The sequence below is a fragment of the Papio anubis genome, chromosome 1 (assembly GCF_008728515.1).
Source record: "Papio anubis isolate 15944 chromosome 1, Panubis1.0, whole genome shotgun sequence".
Classification (NCBI taxonomy): Eukaryota; Metazoa; Chordata; class Mammalia; order Primates; family Cercopithecidae; genus Papio; species Papio anubis.
In genome coordinates this window covers 81,906-105,991 of record NC_044976.1, presented here as the reverse complement: position 1 = coordinate 105,991, position 24,086 = coordinate 81,906, and the positions used below count along the sequence as shown (strand labels likewise).

Here is a 24,086-nt window from a genome sequence, read left to right as displayed (position 1 = left end):
GCGCGCCGGGCCTCCTGATTGGGCAGCATCCAACCAATCAGAGCGGCGGGCGAGAGCGGGGCAGGGCGGGGCGATGAGCGAGGGCGGGGCCCGGACGGCAGCTGTGGCCGAGGTGAGCGGCTCCGGCTCGGCGGCCGCACCTGCCCAACCCAACCGGCAGGGTACGGAGGTCGCCGAGGGACCGGGAGCGGGAGGGGACGTCGTCCTAGAGGGCCGGAGTGGGCGGGCGGCCGAGGACCCGGCTCCCGCGCAGGACGGAGCCGTGGCTCAGGTCGGCCCCTCCTCAGCACCACCCCGGGCCTTCACCTTTTCCTGGGCTCCTAGGTGGAGCAGGGACCCGAACCGGTGACCATCCAGTCCGGTGCCATCTGAAGCCCCCTTCCCAGGTGAGACTCGTAGCGCTAGCTCGACACGGTCTGGTTCCACCCACAAGGCCTGGGGCGCCGTGGTGGCCCCGTCTTCTGCTGTCCCCCCAGCCTGCTGTCAGCCACCGGGCTGTGTGTTCAGGCCGCCCTCGCGCCCAGCCCTGACCTTGGGCCGGTGGGCTGCCCTGGGAAAGGCCTGGAGGTGCCCTGGGTCACCTTCCTGGGCTGGCGAGCTGCCTGCCTCCTGCACAACCACTGCCCTTCCTGTTGTCCCGGAGCCACCAGCCACAGCTCTGAGAGGCTCCTGGCAGCTCCTGTTTGCCACTGGCTCGGATCTGGGCAGGCAGGCAAGGCCCGCAGAATATCTGGTGACCAAGAAGGAAACCCCAGAGCCTCAGAGACCATCTTCTCAGTGGACAAAATTAAGGCCTGAGGAGGGGAGGGGCGTGCTGGAAGTCTATGGGACTCCATCTTCCTGAGGCCCAGGAGCAGCCATTCCCTACACCTGAAGCCCGGTGAGCTCACATCTGGGGCCTCCGCCTGGTGCCAAGCATGCAACCCAACCTGTGGGGCCTGCAAAGCAAGGCTTCAGCTCCCTCCGGGCACCAGCGCTCCAGCAGCCTGGGCCACGGGCTGGGCAGTGCTTGTAGCCTATGTTCCCTAGTGATGAAGGGCCCAGTCCTAGGGCGCTGAGCAACCTGCACACCTGCTCCTGGCCAGGAGCTCTCACCACAGCTGGGTACCCTCCCTGTCCCTGCTGGAGTCCCTGCAGCCAGGGAGGGCAGGAGAGGGCTCCCAGCACCAACGGGCCTAGGAACCCCCAGGCCCAATGGGGTAAGGGTTCTTCCTGGTTGAGGTGGGATGCAGCTGAGTCTCAGGTTCCCTGGAGCAGGTGCCGGCCCTTGGGGCACCTGGGGAGACAGGGCAAGGGTGCTTGGTGACACACAAAGCATGGGTGCCTGGATGTCTGCGGAGTGACTGTGTGAATGCCAGCAGAATCCAGAGCAGGGCCTGGGCCACTCGCGGGTTCCCCAGGGCTAGTACAAGGGCCTTGTGGCAATCTTCTGAGAGTGATACAACCTTTCACCCAGCCACCCATCCATGTGGGACGTGTAGTTTCAGCAACAGGAGGGAAAACACGCGTCCATCCATCCAGCAGGCGCCGGCCCCACGGCCTCTCTTCTGGTTTTGGGGACGCGGCAGTGAGGAAGATGGGGCAGCCTGCCCGGCAGCGTCCCCCACCCCCTACACCCATCTTCTGGTTTTGGGGACGCGGCAGTGAGGAAGATGGGGCAGCCTGTCCGGCAGTGTCCCCCGCTCCCCGCACCCATCTCTGCTTTCCGCTGTGTCTGTTTCCTTGCCTACAACTTCAGAACTTTGTCTTTGTTGTCATCTGACCCCACTCCAGATGGCTGTTCGCTCACTCCCTGTGCACCCAGGTGCCTAGAACGGTGCTTGGCTCTTGGCAGGGGCTTAGTATCTCTCAGCTGGTAAAAACAGATATAGCATCTAGAGAGATAAACAAAAACAGTCAAGAAAGCACCAGCAGAGACACCTGCTGCAGATGGCATGGCTGACTGGTCCGATAAAGCCAGAGGGGGCCACTCTCAGGGTCAGCAGGGACTGACGTGGAGTCAGTGGCCTGATCCACAGGAGGGGCCGTGCCAAGGTCCGTGAATGCGCAATCCTGACGAAGGGCAGGTCAGGGTGGTGTGCCTGAGAGCCTGCGGCTTGGCTGGGAGCAAAGCCAGGCGGCTCCTGGGAGGAAGCTCCGTGAGGGGCATGAGTGATCAGTGAGCAGCAACCGGATCGCAGCTATTCTGTTCCCCTCTACACACAGAAAATGAGCCACAGAGCAAGCTGACCCCAGCGACACAGCCCCCCAGCCCTACTGTTTCCGTTCCTATCAAAAAATGGATGACTCGGAGACAGGTTTCAATCTGAAAGTCGTCCTGGTCAGTTTCAAGCAGTGTCTGGATGAGAAGGAAGAGGTCTTGCTGGACCCCTACATCGCCAGCTGGAAGGGCCTGGTCAGGTGCGTGCACTGGGGCTGCCTCCTGAGGTGGGCGCTCACCTGGCCCAAGTCCCATATGTGGCATCTGCCTCCCGACTGCCTGTCCCCACCAGCTTTGCTGCCTGTTTCCAGATGGGTGTGAACCCCCGGAGGCTGGGCAGTGTCCCCTGCACCCCAGGCGGGCTGCCCCAGGCCTGGGCAAGGACTCAAACCCCGCTCCCTTCCACAGGTTTCTGAACAGCCTGGGCACCATCTTCTCGTTCATCTCCAAGGACGTGGTCTCCAAGCTGCAGATCATGGAGCGCCTCAGGGGCGGCCCGCAGAGCGAGCACTACCGCAGCCTGCAGACCATGGTGGCCCATGAGCTGAGCAACCAGCTGGTGGACCTAGAGCGCCGCTCCCACCACCCTGAATCCGGCTGCCGGACCGTGCTGCGCCTGCACCGCGCCCTGCGCTGGCTGCAGCTGTTCCTGGAGGGCCTACGCACCAGCCCTGAGGACGCACGCACCTCTGTGCTCTGCACCGACTCCTACAACGCCTCGCTGGCCGCCTACCACCCCTGGATCGTACGCCGCACCGTCACCGTGGCCTTCTATGCGCTGCCCACACGCAAGGTCTTCCTGGAGGCCATGAACGTGGGGCCCCCGGAGCAGGCTGTGCAGATGCTGGGCGAGGCCCTCCCCTTCATCGAGCGTGTCTACAACGTCTCCCAGAAGCTCTATGCCGAGCACTCCCTTCTGGACCTGCCCTAGAGGCAGGAAACCAGGGCCCTGCTGCAGATCTGGGTTGTGGTGGCCGGGGCTGAGTCCCATAGCAGAGCTTTCTGGGCTCCCCAGAAACAGGAGATCCACTGTTGCCCCTAGGAGCTGAGCTTGTTAGGAACCACAGACTGTGACAGAGAAGGTGACAACCAGCCCAGAAGAGGCCCACCCTCTCGGTCTGGAACAAGACGCCTCAGCCATGGCTCCCCCTCAGCCTGTTACACACGCGCCCAGCCAGGCCGCACCAGGGTGCAGAGCGGAGCAGGCAGGGGTGGGGGCCGGGCCTGCAAGATCCTGAAAGGTCACCACCCCCCAGCCTGTGGGGCGGATCTGCAAATCGGGGTGAAGTCACAGGTCCCGGGGCATGGAGACTCCATCCTTTCTCCTTTCTGCCAGCCAACATGTCCTCATCTCAGGCCAGGTCCTGGTACCCCATGTCTGCCCAGGTGGGCAACCCTGAGCCCAGGGGACTTAGTCCCCTCCATGACCAGGCTGGCAGAAACCTCCCAACAGCGGTCTGGGCACCGTGGGCTCTCCCCACCTCTCCCGCCTTGTTTGCCCCTCAGCGTGCCAGGCAGACTGGGGGCAGGACAGCCAGCAGCTGAGACCAAGGCTCCTCGAAGAAGGGCCCGGGAAGGCCCCGCCCTTGGGACAGCCTCCTCTGAAGCCCTGCACGGCACCAGCTCCCCGGCGGATGCAGCAGGCCACCTCCTGCAGCGGCTGTGGGTCTGCACAGCATGGCCCGAGACACCCAGGAGCTGGGACTCTGCTACACGCAGTGAGACGCCATGTCCTTTCTCCCCCTGCCCCTTGATGCCCCCTCCCCACAGTGCCCAGGAGACCCGAGGGGCACGGTACAGGAGGGCCTGGACCCCGTGGGCCAGCCAACGGCTACCAGACAGCTACAACCAGCCCAGCCACCATCCAGTGCCTGGGGCCTAGCCACTGGCTCTTCACAGTGGACCCCAGCACCTCGGGGTGGCAGAGGGACGGTCCCCACTGCCCGGCAGACGCACGAGCTTCTGGAGGGCAACCCATGTGACATATTCCAACATTAATAAATCACACAGCCTCCCAGGATGGGGATGTTGGGGTATACTGGGCACCTGATTCCCCAGGAGGGGACACAGGGTCACCCAATGAGGGCGGGTAGGGCCCTCACCCCAGCGACACAGCTGAGGTGGGTGCACCTAACTCCAAGGGAGCTGAGGCCGCACTGCCAGGCTCAGGGGGCCGTGTCAGCCCCAGGGCACAACAAACACCCTGAGAAAAGGCCAGCCTTGGAGGCAGGGCTGCTATGTGCCCATTCCCCCCGAGAGGTCCCATCACTACACCCATTGTACGGGTGAGACCAGAGACACAGACTCACCCAGGACCAAGCAGCTGGGTCGGGAGGGCGGGAATCAACCTCTCCATGCAAAAGAAGAGGCCTGCGTGGGACGTGTGGGTGGAGGTGGGGGCTGCTCCCAGCCACAACAGTGACCTGGACAGAAAGGGATACAATTCAGCAGGGTCTTCCTGGACACCACCCCAACCTCAGGGTCTGTGGGAGCTGCACTTGGTGCTGGCAAAGGCTGCTGACTGCTCTATGGGCTGGGAGAATCGCCTGGGTCTGCATGGGCCCCAGGGCAGGGCTTCCTCCATGTGTGGCCTGTGCATGTGCCATGCGTGTATGCCGTGCACGTGTGCCATCTGTGCCATGCGCGTGTTTGCCACGTGCGTGTGGGCGGTGTGTGCGTGGGCTGTTTGTGTGCTGTGCACGTGTGCCGTGCATGTGCTGTGCGTGTGTGTGCCGTGTATGTGTGCAGTTTGCATGTGCCATGCACGTGTGTGCCATTTGCGTGTGTGCAGTTTGCATGTGCCATTTGTGTGCCGCATTCCCGTGTTCCTCTGTGCCAGGTTCATATGTGTGCCATGCTCCTCTGTGTGCGTGTGTGCTCAACTAGTGTGTGCCATACACGTGTGCTGTGGTCATGCATGTGCCTCACGGGTCCTGCCTTACAGCACCGTGGGGAAGAGGTGCCAGCCAGGGTGCACCTCGTGGCATCTGCTAGGCCTGCTGGGCCCCAGCTGAAGCTGAGTGCCCCCCAGTTCCCCTCTGAGGGCCTGCACCTGGAGCCCCGTGTGTCCCCAAGGGCACCCCCAAAGCAAAGCAGGCAGAGGAGGAGCCCCGGCCCCACACATCTGGTGTTGCTCCAGCCACTGCTCATTTGCCTGTGATCCTTCCTCCTTCGTTTGCATGCCCCCCTGGCACGCAAACTCTATCCCCAGCAGGAGCCACCTGTGTGCCTGCCAGGCAGAAGCAGCCCAGGCCAGGGTCAGCAGTGTGAGTACAGCTGGCCATGCGGTTCCTGCAGCTTCTAGGCATCAGACTCTGGCAGAAGGGCTGAGACCCTCAAGGAACTCTGCTCCCAAGCAGGCTGGGAGGGCACCACCACCACCCCAGGGCCCTCCCCAGCTGCAGGGTGGAGGCCTGCCTGGCCGGCTGGTCCGCAGGCCTAGGGGGCCCACCCCGGCCACCCCCGACTCCGGCCAGCACAGCCTTGAGTTGGAGCCAGAAGCTCCCAGGGCTGGGTAGGAGGCATTTCTGTGCCTATGGAAAGCCCCAGAGCCGGGTGTCTCTGCATCCCTCCCACACAGCTGAGACCTCAGAGCCCTGGAGGCCCCTTTGCCCTCTCTCCTCTCCACAGCCTGCCGGGCAACTCCAGGAATGGGGGGGTGGCAAGGGGCTCGGGCACAGGCAGTGAACAAGGCCACGGTCAGCAGAGCCTGCCTGCCGGTCAGTGCTGGCCATAGGGCCTGGCAGTGGCCTCAAGCAAAGTCTGAAGTGCACAAACTTTCGGGCCCAGAAATCGAGGACACCACTGGGGCCCCAGGGTGTGGCAAGTGAGGATGGCAAGGGTTTTGCTAAACAAATCCTCTGCCCGCTCCCCGCCCCGGGCTCTCTCCGCATGAGGCCCCACTCGGCAGCCACCTTGCTGTGCCTGCTGGAAGCGGCCTCTGCCATGCTGCGCCCTGCTGTCCTGGGCCTCAGCCTCTGGGCTCTCCTGCACCTTGGGACAGGGGCCCCATTGTGCCTGTCACAGCAACTTAGGATGAAAGGGGACTACGTGCTGGGGGGGCTATTCCCCCTAGGTGAGGCCGAGGAGGCTGGCCTCGGCAGCCGGACACGGCCCAGCAGCCCCGTGTGCACCAGGTACGGAGGTGGGACAGCCCGGGTTGGGGTCAGGGTGACCAGGCCCGCGGTGCTCCTGAGCTGGGGCTGAGGTGGCCATCTGCGGCTCCATGGGGCCCCAGGTTCTCCTCGAATGGCCTGCTGTGGGCACTGGCCATGAAGATGGCTGTGGAGGAGATCAACAACAGGTCGGACCTGCTGCCGGGGCTGCGCCTAGGCCACGACCTCTTCGATACGTGCTCGGAGCCTGTGGTGGCCATGAAGCCCAGTCTCATGTTCCTGGCCAAGGCAGACAGCCGCAACATTGCCGCCTACTGCAACTACACGCAGTACCAGCCCCGCGTGCTGGCCGTCATCGGGCCCCACTCGTCAGAGCTCGCCGTGGTCACCGGCAAGTTCTTCGGCTTCTTCCTCATGCCCCAGGTGGGCGCCCCCCACCATCACCCACCCCCACCCAGCCCTGCCCGTGGGAGCCCCTGAGTCAGGAGATGCCTCTTGGCCCCTGCAGGTCAGCTATGGCGCTAGCATGGAGCTGCTGAGCGCCCGGGAGACCTTCCCCTCCTTCTTCCGCACAGTGCCCAGCGACCGTGTGCAGCTGACGGCCGCCGCGGAGCTGCTGCAGGAGTTCGGCTGGAACTGGGTGGCCGCCCTGGGCAGTGACGACGAGTACGGCCGGCAGGGCCTGAGCATCTTCTCGGCCCTGGCCGCGGCGCGCGGCATCTGCATTGCACACGAGGGCCTGGTGCCACTGCCCCGTGCCAACAGCCCGCTGCTGGGGAAGGTGCAGGAGGTGCTGCACCAGGTGAACCAGAGCAGCGTGCAGGTGGTGCTGCTGTTCGCCTCCGCGCGCGCTGCCCATGCTCTCTTCAGCTACAGCATCAGCAGCAAGCTCTCGCGCAAGGTGTGGGTGGCCAGCGAGGCCTGGCTGACCTCCGACCTGGTCATGGGGCTGCCTGGCATGGCCCAGGTGGGCACGGTGCTTGGCTTTCTCCAGAGGGGTGCCCAGCTGCACAAGTTCTCCCAGTATGTGAAGACCCGCCTGGCCCTGGCCGCCGACCCAGTGTTCTGCGCCACCCTGGGCGAGAGGGAGCAGGGTCTGGAGGAAGACGTGGTGGGCCGGCGCTGCCCGCAGTGTGACTGCATCACGCTGCAGAACGTGAGTGCCGGGCTAAACCACCACCAGACGTTCTCTGTCTACGCAGCTGTGTATAGCGTGGCCCAGGCCCTACACAACACTCTGCAGTGCAACGCCTCAGGCTGCCCCGTGCAGGACCCCGTGAAGCCCTGGCAGGTGAGCCCGGGAGATGGGGGTGTGCCGACCTCTGCACGTGCCCGGGCCACCAGGCACGGCCACCACACCTGAGCTGGAGGTAGCTGGCGGCTCAGCCCCGTCCCCCGCCCGCAGCTCCTGGACAACATGTACAACCTGACCTTCCACGCGGGCGGGCTGACGCTACGCTTCAACAGCAACGGGAACGTGGACATGGAGTACGACCTGAAGCTGTGGGTGTGGCAGGGCCCAGTGCCCGAGCTCCACGACGTGGGCAGGTTCAACGGCAGCCTCTGGATAGACAGCCTGAAGATCCGCTGGCACACGTCCAACAACCAGGTGAGGTGAGGGTGGGTGTACCTGGTGTGTCCCTGTGGCAGCCCCCGCGGCAGGGTGCAGCCTGGGGGTGGGGGCCGTCCCTGTCTCCCGCGGGCGTGCCCAGCCGAGCAGAGCCAGAGCCCAGGCCTGTGCGCAGAAGCCCGTGTCCCAGTGCTCGCGGCAGTGCCAGGAGGGCCAGGTGCGCCGGGTCAAGGGGTTCCACTCCTGCTGCTACGACTGCGTGGACTGCAAGGCGGGCAGCTACCGCAAGAGCCCAGGTGAGCCGCCTTCCTGGCAGTGGGGGTGGAAACGCAGCAGGGGCGGGTCCTGCTACGTCCTAGCTCTGAGGCCAGAGGCCACAGGGGACAAGGCCAGCACCCAGCGCCCTTCTCCTCCTCTCTCACAGATGACCTCGCCTGCACCTTTTGCAGCCAGGACGAGTGGTCCCCGGAGCGGAGCACACGCTGCTTCCGCCGCAGGCTTCGGTTCCTAGCGTGGGGCGAGCCGGCTGTGTTGCTGCTGCTCCTGCTGTTCGGCCTGGCGCTGGGCCTCGTGCTGGCCGCTTTGGGGCTGTTCATTCGCCATCGTGACAGCCCACTGGTTCAGGCCTCGGGCGGGCTCCTGGCCTGCTTCAGCCTGGTGTGCTTGGGCCTGGTCTGCATTAGTGTCCTCCTGTTCCCTGGCCAGCCCAGCCCTGCCCGCTGCCTGGCCCAGCAGCCCTCGTCCCACCTCCCGCTCACCGGCTGCCTGAGCACATTCATCCTGCAGGCAGCCGAGATCTTCGTGGAGTCAGAACTGCCTCTGAGCTGGGCAGACCGGCTGAGTGGCTGCCTGCGGGGGCCCTGGGCCTGGCTGGTGGTGCTGCTGGCCATGCTGGTGGAGGCCGCACTGTGCGCCTGGTACCTGGTGGCCTTCCCGCCAGAGGTGGTGATGGACTGGCGCATGCTGCCCACAGAGGCGCTGGTGCACTGCCGCGCACGCTCCTGGGTCAGCTTTGGCCTCGTGCACGCCACCAACGCCACACTGGCCTTCCTTTGCTTCTTGGGCACCTTCCTGGTGCAGAGCCGGCCGGGCCGCTACAACCGTGCCCGTGGCCTCACCTTTGCCATGCTGGCCTACTTCATCACCTGGGTCTCCTTCGTGCCCCTCCTGGCCAATGTACAGGTGGTCCTCAGGCCCGCCGTGCAGATGGGTGCCCTCCTGCTCTGCGTCCTGGGCATCCTGGCTGCCTTCCACCTGCCCAGGTGTTACCTGCTCGTGCGGCAGCCAGAGCTCAACACCCCCGAGTTCTTCCTGGGAAGGGGCCCTGGGGATGCCCGAGACCGGAATGACGGAGACACAGGAAATCAGGGGAAACATGAGTGACCCCTGATCCTGCGACCTCAGCCCCGGTGAACCCAGACCTAGCTGAGATCCCCCTAAGCCAGCAATGACCCGTGTCCCCCTAGACACCCTCCTGCTCTAGATTCTGACCGCAGTGACCCCTGCGTCTGCAGCACGTGGACACCCGTGTGACCATCTGGGCCCCAGAGCCAAGCTCTGTCCCCGTCCCTCTGTGCCCAGACCAGGCCTGCCCCGGTAACCCAGACCCACTGTTCCGGAAGGAGGCCCAGAGGGCTCCCAGGGTCCCCACAACCCACACCATGAGCTCAGAAAAAGGACGCAGGGAGGCCCCAGCCAGATGGCTGCAAGCCCAAGCCAGACCCTGTCAACCTGACCACGCCCCGCCAGGGGCCCCCACCCAGCACCCCGCCAGGCACCACAGCAGTGGGAGGCTGGGCGGGGGCACACAGGCATATGCCCAGGGCAGAGCCTGCCCAGGTGGGGGTGGCACCCAGCTTCCTTCTCTGCCTCTGCCCAGTGGGTAGACAGCATCGTGACTGCCACCAGTACTAGGGACAGAGCCGAGGTGGGGTGGGGGCGGGGTCCAGCACCATGGACAGAAAACTGCCCACCAGGGTCCAAGGTCAGCACCCCGCCAGGCCCACACAGGGTCTCGGGTCAGAGGTCCAGGGTCAGCTCCCAGCAGAGCCTAGGGGAGGCCGGACCAGCCCCCCTATGCCTCATTCCAAGGCAGCCCAGCTGCAGAGAAGGGGCACAGGCCACACATCCGTCCCATAAAATTAAACGCTTTTTAGTGTTTAAAATAAGCAGCATTTACACAGAAGCAGCTCTATGTTAACCATCTAGACGCTGGGACTTTTGATACAGTATCTACAGCGCAGACACGTGGGGGCCAGAGACGCCAGGAAGGCCCGCGGTTGTGTGCAGGCCGCGATGTGTGCACGCAGTGTGTGCACTCACCAAGGACAGGCCAGCTGACTGCCCATCTCCCCAAGACCTCCCTCCCTGCGGCAGCTGTGCACATTGGGGCCCCTCGACCCTGCAGGCCATGGTCCCTCCCTGCCCTGGCTGGGACATGGTGGGCAGGATGTCCAGCCCTCTCTCATCTTCCCGTCCCGTCCTCTACATACTTTCAGACTCGACTGTGTTGCTGGAGAGGAGAGGAAGGGAGAAGGTGCAGGCTGCTCCAAGGGGCAGGGGCAGGCGGGACAGCTGACAGAGCCACCTCCTCCCCCGAGCCGCTAGCCAGGCAATAAATAAATAAATTAGATTCCTACTCCAGACAACCAGAGGGACCAGGGGGCTCCAGCCCCACCCCCGGGAGGCCCGGTCCTGGGTCAGATGGGTGGGGCCTGTGCACTGCAGGGGGTTGCCCCACATGGGTCACTCTGGGGGCCTGTGCACAGCTGTACAGGTGGGGGGCAGCCCAGAGCCCAAGGGGGTCTTCCTCATCTCAGGAGGGATCACCACTAGACACAAGGGGTTGGGAGGTCCCTGAGGCTCTCACTGAGGGGCAGAGAAGGAGCGCCCGCAACACGGCTGCTCAGAAACAGGTGCTGTCAGCAGCCGGAGCAGCCAGGCTGCTGGGGCAGATTGCGGTGGTGCAGCCTGCCCCCCTACCCTGCCTCCCGGCCTGGCCCCCACTAAGGCAAGCCCACGCGAGCTGTGTGTGCAGCAGGACCACCGGCTCCCCATCTCGGGCAGGGCTGAGGGCAAGCGCGAGTCACATGATGTCCACGAAGAACTCACAGGGGTTCCCCATGGCCTTCTGGAAGGACTGGCGGCTGCCCGTCAATTCTGGGGGGACAGCAGCCAGCTCCCGGACAGGGGGTCCCCCGGGCGGCCCCCCGACCACCGTATAGGCCTTGGTCATGGGGTGGGGCGGGGGGAGCCCTGGGGCGGTGGCCGAGGCCTGACTGCGTGGGCTGCTGCCACGGCTGAGCTGGCCGGCCGGACGCTCTCGCCAGCTGCTCCCCACCCCGCTTGGTGCCGTGTGATCCGATTCGCTGCCGCTACCCCCGGCTCCCGCCGCCCGACGCTCCTTCTCACGGCCTGGGGCCCGGCGGCTGCTCCGGGTGGACCCGCTGCTCTTGCTCCCTGGGGGCGGGAACAGGTGGGAGAGGAGACCGTCAGCACCAGGCCCGGTCACGTCCAGAACAGCCCCCGCCAGGCGCCAAGTGACCGGGCAGGAAGGGTGGCCCGTGCAGGACGCGGGGGGAGGGGTGGGGCAGCCATGCAGGCTCGAGGGCAGGGCCGGCACCCCCAGGGTCGCAGGGGCAGCTGCAGCAGGCACGCGCTGGTGGGGGCAGTAGCAGGTGGACAGGATCCTGGAGCTAGCTGGGCACCCCCACGCCTCACCCCGATGCTTGAGCTGAGGGTCTGGTCTTGCGGCTGAAAAACTGAGGTGCCAGCGAGGGCCCCTCGTGCCCGGTGTCCCCATGGCCATACTGGATTCCCCACCCGAGTCCCCACTGTCCCCCCAACCCAGGGCCTTGGCCGACGGACGACTCAGCTCAGCCCCGTCCTGGGCTCCCGAGACGCAGTGGGAGCTGGAGAGCATGGCCAGCTGGGGACATGCTGAGGGACGCCCGGCGGGACCCTGGCTTACCGGCCCAAGGTCCACTCCGCTAGTCCTTCAGTCTAAGGCTTGTTCAGCACAAGGCAAGGGATAGCACGAGTTACACGCCCGGCTGCCCGGCACCCGCCCGGCACCCACCCGCCACCAGTGGGGCCTGACCGCAGGCTGGGTGGGGCTTAAGCGGGTACAAGCACCAGTTAAGAGTCAGCAGACACCCAGTGTGGCCTCTCTGTGGCCCCGCACCCTCCGGCCGCCTCTCCTTTCTCGTCCTCCTTCCCGGGCCCTCCGGGCCGCCACCTGCATCCCCCCCAGCCTTCAGACACCCCCGCTGGCCTCGCCAACCCCACCCACTGGGGCTTCTGCTCCACCAGGCAACGCCTCAGGGACACCCTGGATCCCCTGGCCCCCCGAACACATCCCAGCCACGGGCACACAGCTGTGCATGGCACCATCCACATCGGGCTCCCTGCCCAGGCTGCAGCTGCCACCCTCCTGCGTCCTGGGGCCTAGAAAATGACCCCATCTGACTTCTTGGCCACCCCTGCTCTGTCCTTGTCACATGGCCCTTGGCCACATGGTCTCCTGGTCTCCTGCCTCTACCATAGGAGAAGCACCAACCACCAATACTACCAGGCATAGCTGCCCAGGCCTCCAGGCTCCCAGAGGCCCCTCCTCCCAACCCCACCCAGATAAGGTGGGGTTCAGGCTGCCCATGTGTGAGACGCTTCCCTGTCCTCCCCATTCACACAGGCTCCTGGATCCCCCTGGCACTTGCCCTTTCCAGAAGGGGCCCACCCAGGGCCCAAGCACACAGCAGGAGGACGGAGTGGGGCACAGCAGAGAAGCGGCGCAGAGCAGGGGGCTGGGGTGGAGCTGGGGGCGGAGCAGCAGCGGGTGGGGTGGATTGGAATGATGGTTAAGCCAAGTGGGGTGGATTGGAATGATATTATGGGGTGGATTAAATGGATACAGGTGGGGTGATTAAATGGATGTTGTCGGGTGGGGTGGATTGTAATGATACAGCCGGGCGGGGCGGAGCCAGCTGCCAAGCAGCCGGGTGCGGGGTGATTAATGAGCAGCAGGTGGGGTGGAGCCACGGGTGGGGGCGGAGTTAAAGACGGGGTGGGGTGGAGCTTAAATGGAGGAAAGAATGCAGTGGGGTGGATGGAAAGAAATGGGTGGTGGAAGGACAGTGGGAGCCCCACCACTGGATCTCGGAAGGCCAATATAGCTGGCCCAGGGTGGAGGAAGGGGCCTTGAAAGTACTGGTAGGGATAGCCCTGACCCAGGGGCCAGGGTGCAGCCGGGTGGGGCAGCGGGGCCAGCGTGTCCTGATCCGAAGCCCCACTGGAGCCACTGTTGAGGTTCAGGGTGGCGAGATCTGGTGGGGGAGGGCAGGTGAGGGCCGCTGAGGCCGCCTCGCCTCTGAAGTTCATGCCCCACTCACTGCTGCACAGGTCCCCGAAGACGTAGTAGCACTGCTCGGAGAAGGTGATCTTGTTGACCGTGTGCCGCAGGAAGCCGTGCTTCAGCAAGCTGCTGGCGTACTTCCGGGCCTCCCTCCGCTCCTTGAAGCCCTCCACGTGTGTGTACAGCCAGTCCACCACGTCCGCCCCTGGCCGGCAGCAGCGGTCAGCCCCGCCCCGGGCACGCAGCCCCGCCCCTGGCGCTATCGGCCCGCGGGGACGGCCACTCACCGATGACGGCGTTGGCGATGGTGATCTTGAGCCACATGCGGTCACGGATCTCCAGTCCCGAGTCCGGTAGCTGCATGACCCGGACGACGGCACCCATGTCGCTCTTCACCGTCAGCGGCGCCTCCTCCAGCTCTGCAAAGCACAGCCCCGCCTCAGCCCCAGCAGCTGAAGGCGGGGGGACTCAGGGCCCTGCACCCCCAGGGGAGCCTCTAGGCGGAGCCAGCGCCGGGGGCCCAGGCTGGAGGGTGCGTGACAGCAGGGCCCTGACCCACTGCAGGATGGACCCCCGTGAGGCTGGGGCGTGGGCAGGGGATTGGACATTTCGTCTCCTACCCCTGCAGACACTTTTCATCAGAATGCTAGGCACAAACTGGGCTGAGGACACCCCAACCCGCAGACCAGGGCATAATGAGAACGGGGCAGGCCCCTTCCCCTCCCCGCACGCCCCGCCCGAGAGCGCAGGCAGTTAGTCATGTTAGCGGCAGGAAGCAGACTGCAGACCTGGCCCCTGCCTGGGACTCCCTGGGTGCGCCTCGCATAGGGGCCCCACATACATCTCCTGCTCCCAACACACAGACCACAAGCAGGGTGGGCTGCGCAAGGTGGCCACGGGTGCCTGTGCACACACGTCTGTGCAGGGTGTTGGGGACGGGAAACACGCACGTCACAGCCCCATGACGGCCGTAGGCGGCCATGCCGGAGGCTGGCAGAGACGCCCCCTCCAAGTCTTAGTTTCTGCTGGGGCCCTCGGGAGCTGCCACTTACGTGGAGCGCCAGGCACGGAGCTGGTTAGTGAGGAGGAGCTGGTGCGCGTGACGGCGCTGGAGCAGGGGCTCGTACCGTAGCGGGGCAGGGCTCCGGTCAGAGCCGCCGTGTGGGACAGCCAGGCGGCGGGATCGATGGGCCGCACCGGGTCAGCTGGGTGGCCGCCATGTGGCGATGACGACAGGTGGACAGACGGACGGTGTGGGAAGGCAGCGCAAGGCACAGAGGAGAGAGGCCTTCAGGCTGGGTAGGCGCCCCCTCCCCATCCCGCCCCGTGTACCCCGAGGGTCACTCACCCCGTGGGACGGTGAAGTAGCTTCGGGGCGTTGGGTCCCAGCACTTGGCCACGGTGAGGCTGATGGGCCTGCAGGAATGGTGGTCACACAGCAAGGCCCCCATGGTCCCCCCTGCCTGGCCCCTCCCGCTCCAGCGCCCCCAGCGCTCACCCCGTCTGGGACACGATCTCCCGCAGCACCCGCACGGCGTCATCGTTGCTCATGTTCTCAAAGTTCACGTCGTTCACCTGCAGGGGTGGGGATTAGGGTGGTGCAGGCAGGGTGTGCAGCTCAGTCCACAGCCCCCGCAGACCCACCCGCAGCTGCACGTCCCCCCAAAACCCCCACAGACCCACCCGCAGCCGCACGTCACCCCAAAGTCCCCACAGACCCATCCACAGCTGCATGTCACCCCAAAGCCCCCACAGGCCCACCCGCAGCCACACGTCACCCCAAAGTCCCCACAGACCCACCTGCAACAGCATATCGCCGGGCTCGATGCGGCCGTCAGCGGCCACTGCCCCACCCTTCATGATGGAGCCGATGTAGATGCCGCCGTCTCCGCGGTCGTTGCTCTGCCCCACGATGCTGATGCTCTTAGAGTGATGTTCTGTCGGAAGATTGAGCCATCGCATTAAGTCTCCCGCCTCTGTTCGCGAACCTTTCACCCTGATGAGCCGAAATATGCTGCGGCTACTTCACTTTTGTTCCCGCTTCTTAACTGTTTCGCGGGGTTCACTTAATTTCTGTCTCTCATTTCCTCTAACCTGGTTCTCATTTACCCCTGTTCTGGCTTCTTAACCTGAGTTGTGGGCGACGCTTCTGACTCCCTGTCCCCCGGCCTTAACCCGAGCTGCGGCCCCGCCCCACCCCTGCCCCGCCCCCAACCCGAAGGCGGGCCACGCCCCACCCCTGCCCCGCCCCCAACCCTCGCCCCGAGGCCTCACCCATGTTGAGCGTGACAGTGACGATGTTGAGAGACATGGTGGAGTCCCTTATGCTGCTGAAGGAAGAGGCTCATGGAGGGAGGTGGGGGCATGTGAGGGGCAGGGTTGCACCTGACGCTGACTCACTCCTCCCCAGCCCCATCCGCTTCGGGCTTCTACCCCGGGCTCTACTCCTCACGCTTACTCGGGTCCGCCTTTCCTTTTCCGTCAAGGCGCTTCCTCCGGGACGGCAAGAGCTTCCCGGGATGAGCCTGGATGAGGTGCTCTGCTCTGTGGAGCTGCTCAGCCTGGGGACAGGCCGTCAGAGCTCAGAGGAGTTAGACATGCACGGAAGGGGGGAGGGGGCCGGGGGGACTCCGCCCCCCCACAATGCTGGGCGGGCTGAACCTGGGAATCAGGGGTCCAGGCCAGGCTTGTTCAAAAGCAGGCTCAGTGCCTGACGTCCACGCCCCAGGCCCCGCACACGTGATGTGCACGTGAGCACACACAAAAATCCCAGAGACAGGCAAACTGGGCACACATGTAGCCACCTCCACTACTGGCACACATGCACACACGCACGCCTCTACACACGCACGCCTGCACACATGCAAACACACGCACACCCACGCACACCTGCACGCATGCACACCCGCACACGCACACCTGGACACATGCGCCCGCACACACGCACGCCTGTCACACGCACGCCTGCACACATGCACCCGCGCACACATGCACACCCGTGCACACATGCACACCTGCACACACACGTCTGCACACACATGCACCCACATACCCACACCTGCACACACGCACGCCTGCACATGCACACCTGCACACGTGCACACATGCACACGGACACACTTGCACTGTGAAAACACACTCCTCACGCACATGTGCACACGCAGACATGCACATCATGTAAACATTTGCACACGGGTACCCACGCACAGACACGTGTGCAATGTGAAAACACCTCAGACACACATGTACAGACATGAGTATCGCACACATTTGCACGCGGGCATGTGCAGTGTGAAAACACCTGTGGAACACGTGCACAAGCACACGTGCACCATGTACACATTTGCATGCACACACATGCACGCGCAGACACGTGTAATGTGAAAACACCTCATGCAGACACATGCACATCACATACAGACATTGGCATGTGGGCACACACGCACCTGCTCGTGCTGCCATCCTCATCCGAGTCCACAAAGCTGCTGGACTCAAGCTCGCTGCTCAGGACGGCGGACGCGCTGTCCGGGGGCAGCCCCACATCCCGCCGTCGGTCTCCCCTTGGGTGCCCATTGGTCCGGGCGGCTGTGGGGGCAGCAGGTTGGGAGCTGAATGCAGCGTCTCCCAGAGGTCATGTGTCTGAGGCTGTCTGGCAGTGCTACATGCCTGTGGGTCTGGGAGCTGGTGGCTCAACTGTGGGCTCGCTGGGCCTGAGCCTCCACCCAAGCACTGCCACTGGCTGGGGGACAGGAACTGCTGTGGTAGGAACATGGCTCATGGGGGTCCCAGGGAGGTTGGGGGTCCACAGCAGGGCAGATATGACCACTGTACCCTCCTCACGGTTCCGGCGTCGGGCACGCTCCCGCCGGTGGCTGACCATGGACTCCGTGCCTGTCTCATTGTCCATCCCATCACGGCTGCTGGCCACATTCGGGCTGTACAACAACAGCAGGGCAGGTGGGGAGGCTGTGGCCCCAGCCCCTCATATGCCTCCCAGCCCAGCCTCCCCTCGCTCATGGGACCCCAGCCCCAGCAGGTGCCACGCCCGCCTACCAGCCCAGGCAGGCCTCCCTCCCGTTGGCCAGCGTCCCCCATGACGGGCTTGGGGTAGCAGGGCCCAGTGGCCACGGTGCCCTTACTGGAAGGAGGGGGGCCGGGAGTCCCCGATGCCGCCTGTCCGCTCGAGAGGCGGGGGCAGGTCTGTGTGGCTGTCCGTGCCCTGGGACCCCGCATCCGAGTGAGCACCCTCAGCCAGGACCAGCTGTGGAGGGAGCAGGCATGTTCGGGGCAGCCCACCCGCCTTCAGGTCGCCTCCTCAGGGCACCCAGGGAACGGGGGGCCAGCATACTGCCCTATCCACACCCAGCCTGCCAGGGCCTCCCCACACCCACCACCTCCCCCAGGAAGAGCCCCACCCTGGAATGCTCCCCAGGCGAGCACTCGGGGCCAAGACACAGGGGCTCACCCAGGAGACCACACGGCCGTTGAAGCAGGGAAGCTTGGCATTGTCATCAAAGATCTCCTCCTTCACCACCCTGTAGGCAGATGCAGCTGTGAGGCCCCACCTAGGGGGCCTGACCCTGTGGCTCTAGAGGTGAGGCCTGGAGAGCAGGCACACCCCCTCCCCACACAATGTCACTCTGCGGACACCCCTGCTAGCGAGTTCTCCTCTCGGGAACCGTCCTTCCTCTCCGTCACATCCTGGGCCACCCCCCCCCAGCATGGTGATAGTGGCTGTGGACATCCCCACAGGGGAGGCTCAGTCAAAGGTCCCCAGTCCCCAGGTGGGGGGACAGCTGGGGTGAGACCTCCTTGGGAAAGCCCCTGTGCCTAGCTGCCCTCAGTTCAGACTTATGTATGTGGTGGCCCCAGACGCTGTCTCCAACCACCCCCACCTCATCTGGTCCTGGGGCTTGGAGCCCCCACCAAAGGCTTCCCCCACGCTGGGACTCCTCAGGGCCAGGCCCCAGCCTCCTCAGCAACAGCAGCTACGCCTACCGGGGCCCAAGCCTCCCCAGGCTATTCCCTGTCTCTTGCCCCAAACCACAGGTCCACTGGTCCACCTCCCAGCCAGCTCCAGACCAGCCCCCAACCCCTCAATAGCCAGGGCATCAGACCACCTGCACCCACCCCTGCATTCAGATCTGTCATTCCCAACCAGGAGCCCAAATCCCCCAGCAGCCTCCTCTCCATCAGGCCGGCCGCGCCCTATGGCCCCACTCCACCCTCCTGACGTCTCAGGAGCACCCTCAGGTCCCAGGCCCTGTGCCTGCCTGCCCAGAGTCAGGCTCTGTGAAAGCGGGCTCTGCCTGACCCCTGCCCTGCACCCCTAGCCAGGCTCACAGTCCATGCTCAAGGACACTCAGACCCGACGGACGGATGCAGGTGGGCTGGGAGGGCACACTGGTTCCCAGAGGCAGCCCACCACCCTCCTGTCCTGTCCACCTAGCCAGGGAGACAAAGACCTCCACTCACCAGGCCTCCCTGCACCTCAGGACCTAGAGGGGCAGCAAGGGACGCGGAGCCGGCAAAGCCCCTGGGGGAGCGAGCTGGCCAGCTGCCTCGCCAGTCCACCCCTGGGTCAGAATGGCTTGGGAATGGGGCAGAGGGCACCCAGGAAGGCTGCAGAGGGTCAGGGGACACGAACCAGGAGGAGGCCGGGTGACCTGAGATCAGAGTTCAGAGGGCAGGGGCGGGTGCCCGGGCCAAGGGGCAAGGCAGGCAGGGCTGTGGTCAACATTCACACTTTGACCTCTGAGGGCCCAGGCGGCAGGTTGGGTAGGATCTGGACGCCGCCTCGTGGTACCCTGCCCTGCCCAGCAGCATTTTCCACACCCAGGACTTGGGGCCAGTGGAGAAATGGGAGCCCAGAGACGGGGCTGGGCCTGGCCGCACACCTGGCAGGAAGCGCCCTGTGGCTGCTAACCCCATTGCCAGCTACAGAGCCACCCTGACTGGCCGCTCCAGGTCCCCTGGCCCCAGGGCACCTTGACTCAGCCAGGCTCCGAAGCGGCAGGTAGCAGGAGGCCCCCAGCAAAGTGGCAAACCCACACTCCCACCCAAGCCCTGGCCCACCCACTTGCTGGCAAGAGGCCCCAAGCCTCAGAACAGAGAAGACAGCAGGCAGGGCCAAAGCAGAGGCCCCTCCCCAGCCCTCTAGGGTCCTGCAGCTGCCTCCCCAGGCCTCCCAGGGCCAGGCCATGGCCATGACGCCCCCAAAGAGCAGAGAAGGTCACTTCTCAGACCCCTCCATGTCTGTTGCCCCCACACAGGAGCCTTCCCAGGTAAGGCCATGACCCATGCCAGGCTGAGGCTGCCACAGTGAGGCTGTCACACCGAAAGGATGGAGAAACCCAGGATGAGGCAGGCCCCATGGACACCACGGCCACCACCAACTGCCACCAGGAGGCCAGGCCTGACCACAACAGGGCCCCCACCTCAGCCCGACACACGGCCCCAGGTGGCCTGGCCGGCAGCTTCTGCCTGCCGCACCCAACCCCAGCACCCTCTGACTCACCCGAGGGAGACACTCGGCCACCCAGCACCCTCTGACTCACCCGAGGGAGACACTCGGCCACCCAGCACCCCAGGGCAATGCCCACCTGGCTTCACCGGCAGAGGGCCCTGCCCCCTCCCACCATCCAGAGTGGCCCAAGCCCGCACTGCCCACCCAGCCAGGGCCTCACGGAGACCCCAGGCTGCCTGGGATGTCCCTGCTCCCTGCCCCCGCACAGAGGTCCAGCCAGGGCCCAGAGGCCCTGCTCCCTCCGCCCTCCTCAGCCCAACAGGCTGTAACAAGTCCTCCCTTGCCCCTGGTGGCAGGTGTAGACCCAAGCCCGGTTGGGCCAGGAGAAAGGTAGCAGGACCCAAACAGCACAGAGGGAAGGTGGGGCGTGCCTGGGGCTCCAGGGGTCAGCTACCCAGGTCCCAGGCAGAGCCCTGCTGTCCGCACCCCAGCCAGATCGGGGAGGGTGCCGGAGGCCGGCCAAGCGTTGGGGGCACACCCACCACGCGGGGTCCCCACACCTCTGGAGCAGCCTCTGCTGAAACTCAGGGCAGCTACCAGGGGTGCCCCTGCCAGCACTGTGTCCCTACCTTGGGATTCCCTGTGAGGCCTGGCTAACCTCTGCGTGCCGCCCCCACACATCCACCCTGGGGAGGAATCCACTCAGAGGCAGCGCCCTGGGAGCCAGCATGGGCCACACAGGATGCAGAGAACCCTCCAGACTCCCAGAGGCCACAGCCAGCTGCCCCAGATGTGGTGTGGTCCCGAATGCCCCCCCACTCTCCCAAGGCAGAGATGGAAGCTGGCAGGGGTAGCTGGCCCAGAGCTGGTGGCGCAGAGCCATCTCGTGCCCTCAGATCCCCTTGTGCACCCCCCAGGTCAGGGCCCTCAGCCTTGGGGATCTGTGGCCTCCCAACCCCTGACCCAGGGCCAGCGGCTCTCCACCAGCCTGTCCTTTAGGTGGTGCCGAGTCCTGGGATCTCTGAGCCCCCTCCCCAGGTTCAGGCCACACAGGCTCGAGTGTCCCTGCCTGGCCTTGGCTGTGAGGGCAGTAGGTGAACTCCCAACACCAGGGAGGCACTCGGCACAGAGAGGCTGAGTCGGAGACCCCAAGTGGCACAGCCAGGGAGGGCAGAGTGGGAACTCCCCCAGCAGCCCAGGCCAGGCAGAGCCTCCCCAACTCCACAGCCCCTACAGCACCACCCAGGGCACAAGGAGCTGTCACAACACCCAGGCCCATGGCAGGCGGCCCCGGGGACGGGGGCTTTGGGCCCACAGCCTTGCCTCCACCCATCCCCCACTCCTGGGCCTGGGTCATCCCCACCTCGGAGATGAACTGCGGGAGCTGTGCCCAACAGACAGGCTCGATGCCAAGTCCAGCAGACCCAGCATCCACCACGCACCCAGTAGCAAGGACCTGGAGCCAAACACCCTCCCTCCTCTGCCTCGGCCAAAGGCTGGGCAAGACCCCTGCCAACCACCAAACCCAGCACCAGATGGAGACCCTCCCCAATTCTGCCCTCCTCCCAGCCCTGAGGATCCTAGGTCAAAATGCCTGTGACCAGGACATGAAAAGTGGAGGACAGGCAGGGGACCTTCTCCCACTGGGCCGAAGCCGTGTGTGGGGAGTGGGGACCGGCCCAGGGCACGGGGCTGTGGCCACGACCCAGGCTCCCTGCACTGCAAGGTGGTCAGCCACGCTCTGGAGCCTAGGCCGGGGGAACCAAGGCTGGGCTGAGAATGCAGCAGGGGCTGGTACAGGAACCCCCAACTCACCAGGGCCTCCTCAGGGTCCCCAGCCTGAGGCTCCCTCTCTTATGGAGGCCACCCCAGACCAGCCAGGACCTGCCTTCTCTTCCCCCCACCTCCAGCTACATTCACTTGGTATCCAGAGCCAGTGCCAGTTCAGCTCTCACTTAAGCTAGAGTATGACTGACCAACCAGCCCCTCCCACAGGAGTTCTGTTCCACAAAACAGACAGCGCCGAGAGCTCAGCAGGTAGAACTCAGGAGAAGGGAACAAGGAAGCAATCAACAGGGGTCCTCCGTAGGCTCCTGAGGCCACCAGCCAGATGAGCAGGAAGGACACAGAGCAAGGCCCCCCATCGCAGCCAGAGGACCTGGAAGGCTACAGAGCAAGGCCCCCGTCTCAGGACTCCAGCATCACCCCAGTCCATTGTTTCCAAGCCCCACAGCCCAGCCCAGCCCTGACCTCCGCAGCCCCACTGCCTCCCAGCTCCCTGTAAGCCTGCAGCCTCTAAAGCTGTACACTGAAGCTCCCCTGTCTCTTTCCCGGCTGCATCCCCAAGCCTGCTTCGACACTCAGACCTGCCCACCCTGTTCCCAGGCGCAGGAGCCCCCGGGTCCTCCGAATGTGCCCGGTATATGCAGCCACTGTGGGAAGGTGTATGGGGGCAACAGTCAGGCTGTCTCAGCCCTGGGCAGCCCCCAGTGGGTGTCAGGAGCAGAAGGCGGACTCCCCCAGGGCTTCATCCCAGAGCACGGTCCAGGAGCAGAACCTGGGAGCTGGGCACCGCCTCACCACGCATTTATTGGTGGCACACGTTTGTGACAAAAAGCATTAGTGACTTTGGTAACTTTTGTTAGAATAATAAACTAAGTTAAAAACAAAAGCACCTGACACACGCCCCATGCCCAGGCCCAGAGGAGCAGGGACTGCAAGGTGCCCCAGTGGGGGAGGAGCCCGGACGAGACTCAGAAAACAAACCACCCCCTCCTGCCCAACCTGACTGGCGCGGGCAGGAGGGCCGCCGAGCAGAGCGGGGAGCGCCCAGCCTTCAGAGGCTGCCAAGGACGCACCCTGCCCTCTCTGCTTTGCCTGGTGGTGGGGGTGGGGAAGGAAAGTACAGCTGTCCAGATGTCCTTTGGGCCTCCTGAGAGCCCCAGAGTGGACCCAGCTTGACTGAACCTGGGGTTGCCTGAGGACCCTGCAACCACAGAATGCATGAAACAGCCTTAATGTCACAGTCCCAAGAGGCGGCCACACACAAGGACACAGCTTGCCAGAGGCTCACCTCCTGGGGCCACGAGGCCTGAGCCCGCCCCCAGCACTGTTGAGCTGGGACTGGGGACTCAGGTTACTGGTGGCCAGGCCGGGCTAGGCCAGGCCTCAAGCAGACGGCCAGCCTCCTGCTCCCTGTCCCAGAGGGCCCAGCTCAGCACAGCAGGGGTATCCTCGCCTGGGACCACCACCACTGAGACCCGGCACTGAGACGCTGACCCAGGCTGCCCCGAAACAGCAGATGGTCTGAGCTGCTCTGGGAACGCAAGCGCTTTGTGGCTCAGTGGGGACGGGGCAGACAGGGAGCTCAGAGCAGGGGTGGGCGAATAAAGTTTCAAGGCCACCAGTGGCCCTTGACCTCCGCCCTGTCACAGGGACCCCGAAGAAGGGGGCCAGGAGGACCTGTCTTGAGCCCTGGGGAGCTTCTGCAAACCCTAGCAGACACGTTGGTGAACCTGTCCCCCCACGTCTCCCCATCCCAGCTAGAAAACCCCACCCTGCTCCCTTCTCACTGACACACACACCCCTGACCCCAGCCCACACCAACGGCAGGCGCTCCCGGCCAGCCCCGGTGGAAGGGATGCGGCCGACCGAGTCCGACCCGGGCCAAGGCAGGACTCGGGACCGGGAGGCTGGGAGCAGGGACGCCGGGACCCCAGCCTGCCATCGCCCCACACCACAGACAGGTGGGCACGCGCCGCACGCGGGCCGAGGCCGCCACCGGCGCCGCACCTGGCGGAGGCGCGGACCGCCCAGGACCCCCGCCCCGTCCCCGCGCTGGCAGGTGCGACCCCCGAGCGCGCGCCAGGCTCGCGCAGGCCCCGTGGCCGACTGACCCGAAGTCCTGGTCCATGGACTTAAAGAAGAATTTGTAGGCGTGCACGGGCCGGTTGCTGAGCACGTTCTTGAAGTCGGCTAGCGTGACGCTCAGGGCCTGGGCGAAAACTGACCAGGTACGGCGTCTCCTCCTCGTCCATGTGGTAGATGATCTTGAGTCTCCCGCCGCTGGCGCGGCGGCGCCGGAGCCCGCGCACTCAGAGGCCGGCCCGGGGCGCTGGGACGCGCGGGGCGCTCCGCGCCCGCCTGCGCCCTTCACCGGCCCACGCGCCGCTCCCCGGCCCCGCCGCCGAGGAGCCCCAGGCGCCCCGCTTGACCGCCCGGGCCCCGGCCGCCGCCCCGGCTCCCGCGCGCGTCTCGACTGCTGCCCCGCGGCCCGCGTGCCCATCCGCCCGGCGGGAGCGAGGGACGCAGCACGGAGGGCGCGCTCCAGCTGCCGCCCTGCACCTGGGCGCGCCGTTAAAGGGACCGCCCGGCCCGCGGCCCTG

The 24,086-nt window shown here is 65.3% G+C and overlaps 3 protein-coding genes across 5 annotated transcripts; 2 read left to right on the top strand and 1 right to left on the bottom strand.

The window, feature by feature from the left end:
• The first annotated feature begins 45 nt into the window (after positions 1-45).
• On the top strand, positions 46-4,236 carry CPTP (ceramide-1-phosphate transfer protein). 2 transcript variants are annotated; one of them, XM_009208809.4, is made up of 4 exons: positions 84-161; positions 325-386; positions 2,206-2,400; positions 2,609-4,236. In XM_009208809.4, exons 3-4 carry the CDS (start codon positions 2,279-2,281, stop codon positions 3,129-3,131), a joined length of 645 nt encoding a protein of 214 aa, XP_009207073.1. In that variant the 5' UTR covers positions 84-161; positions 325-386; positions 2,206-2,278; the 3' UTR covers positions 3,132-4,236. The 2 variants fall into 2 exon arrangements, with proteins under 2 accessions (XP_031519208.1, XP_009207073.1); XM_031663348.1 differs by having other exon boundaries at positions 46-386.
• A 121-nt stretch (positions 4,237-4,357) lies between these two features.
• Positions 4,358-10,504, top strand: TAS1R3 (taste 1 receptor member 3). Of its 2 annotated transcripts, XM_003890957.5 has the most exons (6): positions 4,358-6,336; positions 6,438-6,738; positions 6,824-7,606; positions 7,721-7,924; positions 8,061-8,181; positions 8,310-10,504. In XM_003890957.5, the coding sequence occupies exons 1-6, from the start codon at positions 6,092-6,094 to the stop codon at positions 9,266-9,268; spliced, it is 2,613 nt and encodes an 870-aa protein (XP_003891006.3). In that variant the 5' UTR covers positions 4,358-6,091; the 3' UTR covers positions 9,269-10,504. The 2 variants fall into 2 exon arrangements, with proteins under 2 accessions (XP_003891006.3, XP_031519169.1); XM_031663309.1 differs by having other exon boundaries at positions 6,223-6,738; positions 6,891-7,606.
• Positions 10,022-23,747, bottom strand: DVL1 (dishevelled segment polarity protein 1). The gene is given in 17 exon segments (XM_031663362.1): positions 10,022-11,344; positions 12,390-12,437; positions 13,033-13,206; positions 13,273-13,440; positions 13,523-13,654; positions 14,288-14,440; positions 14,584-14,651; positions 14,734-14,810; positions 15,036-15,172; positions 15,510-15,578; positions 15,681-15,796; positions 16,682-16,820; positions 17,067-17,170; positions 17,375-17,496; positions 17,701-17,770; positions 23,598-23,684; positions 23,686-23,747. Coding segments are annotated over 17 exon segments (2,091 nt in total). The 5' UTR covers positions 23,739-23,747; the 3' UTR covers positions 10,022-10,970.
• Positions 23,748-24,086: the final 339 nt, after the last annotated feature.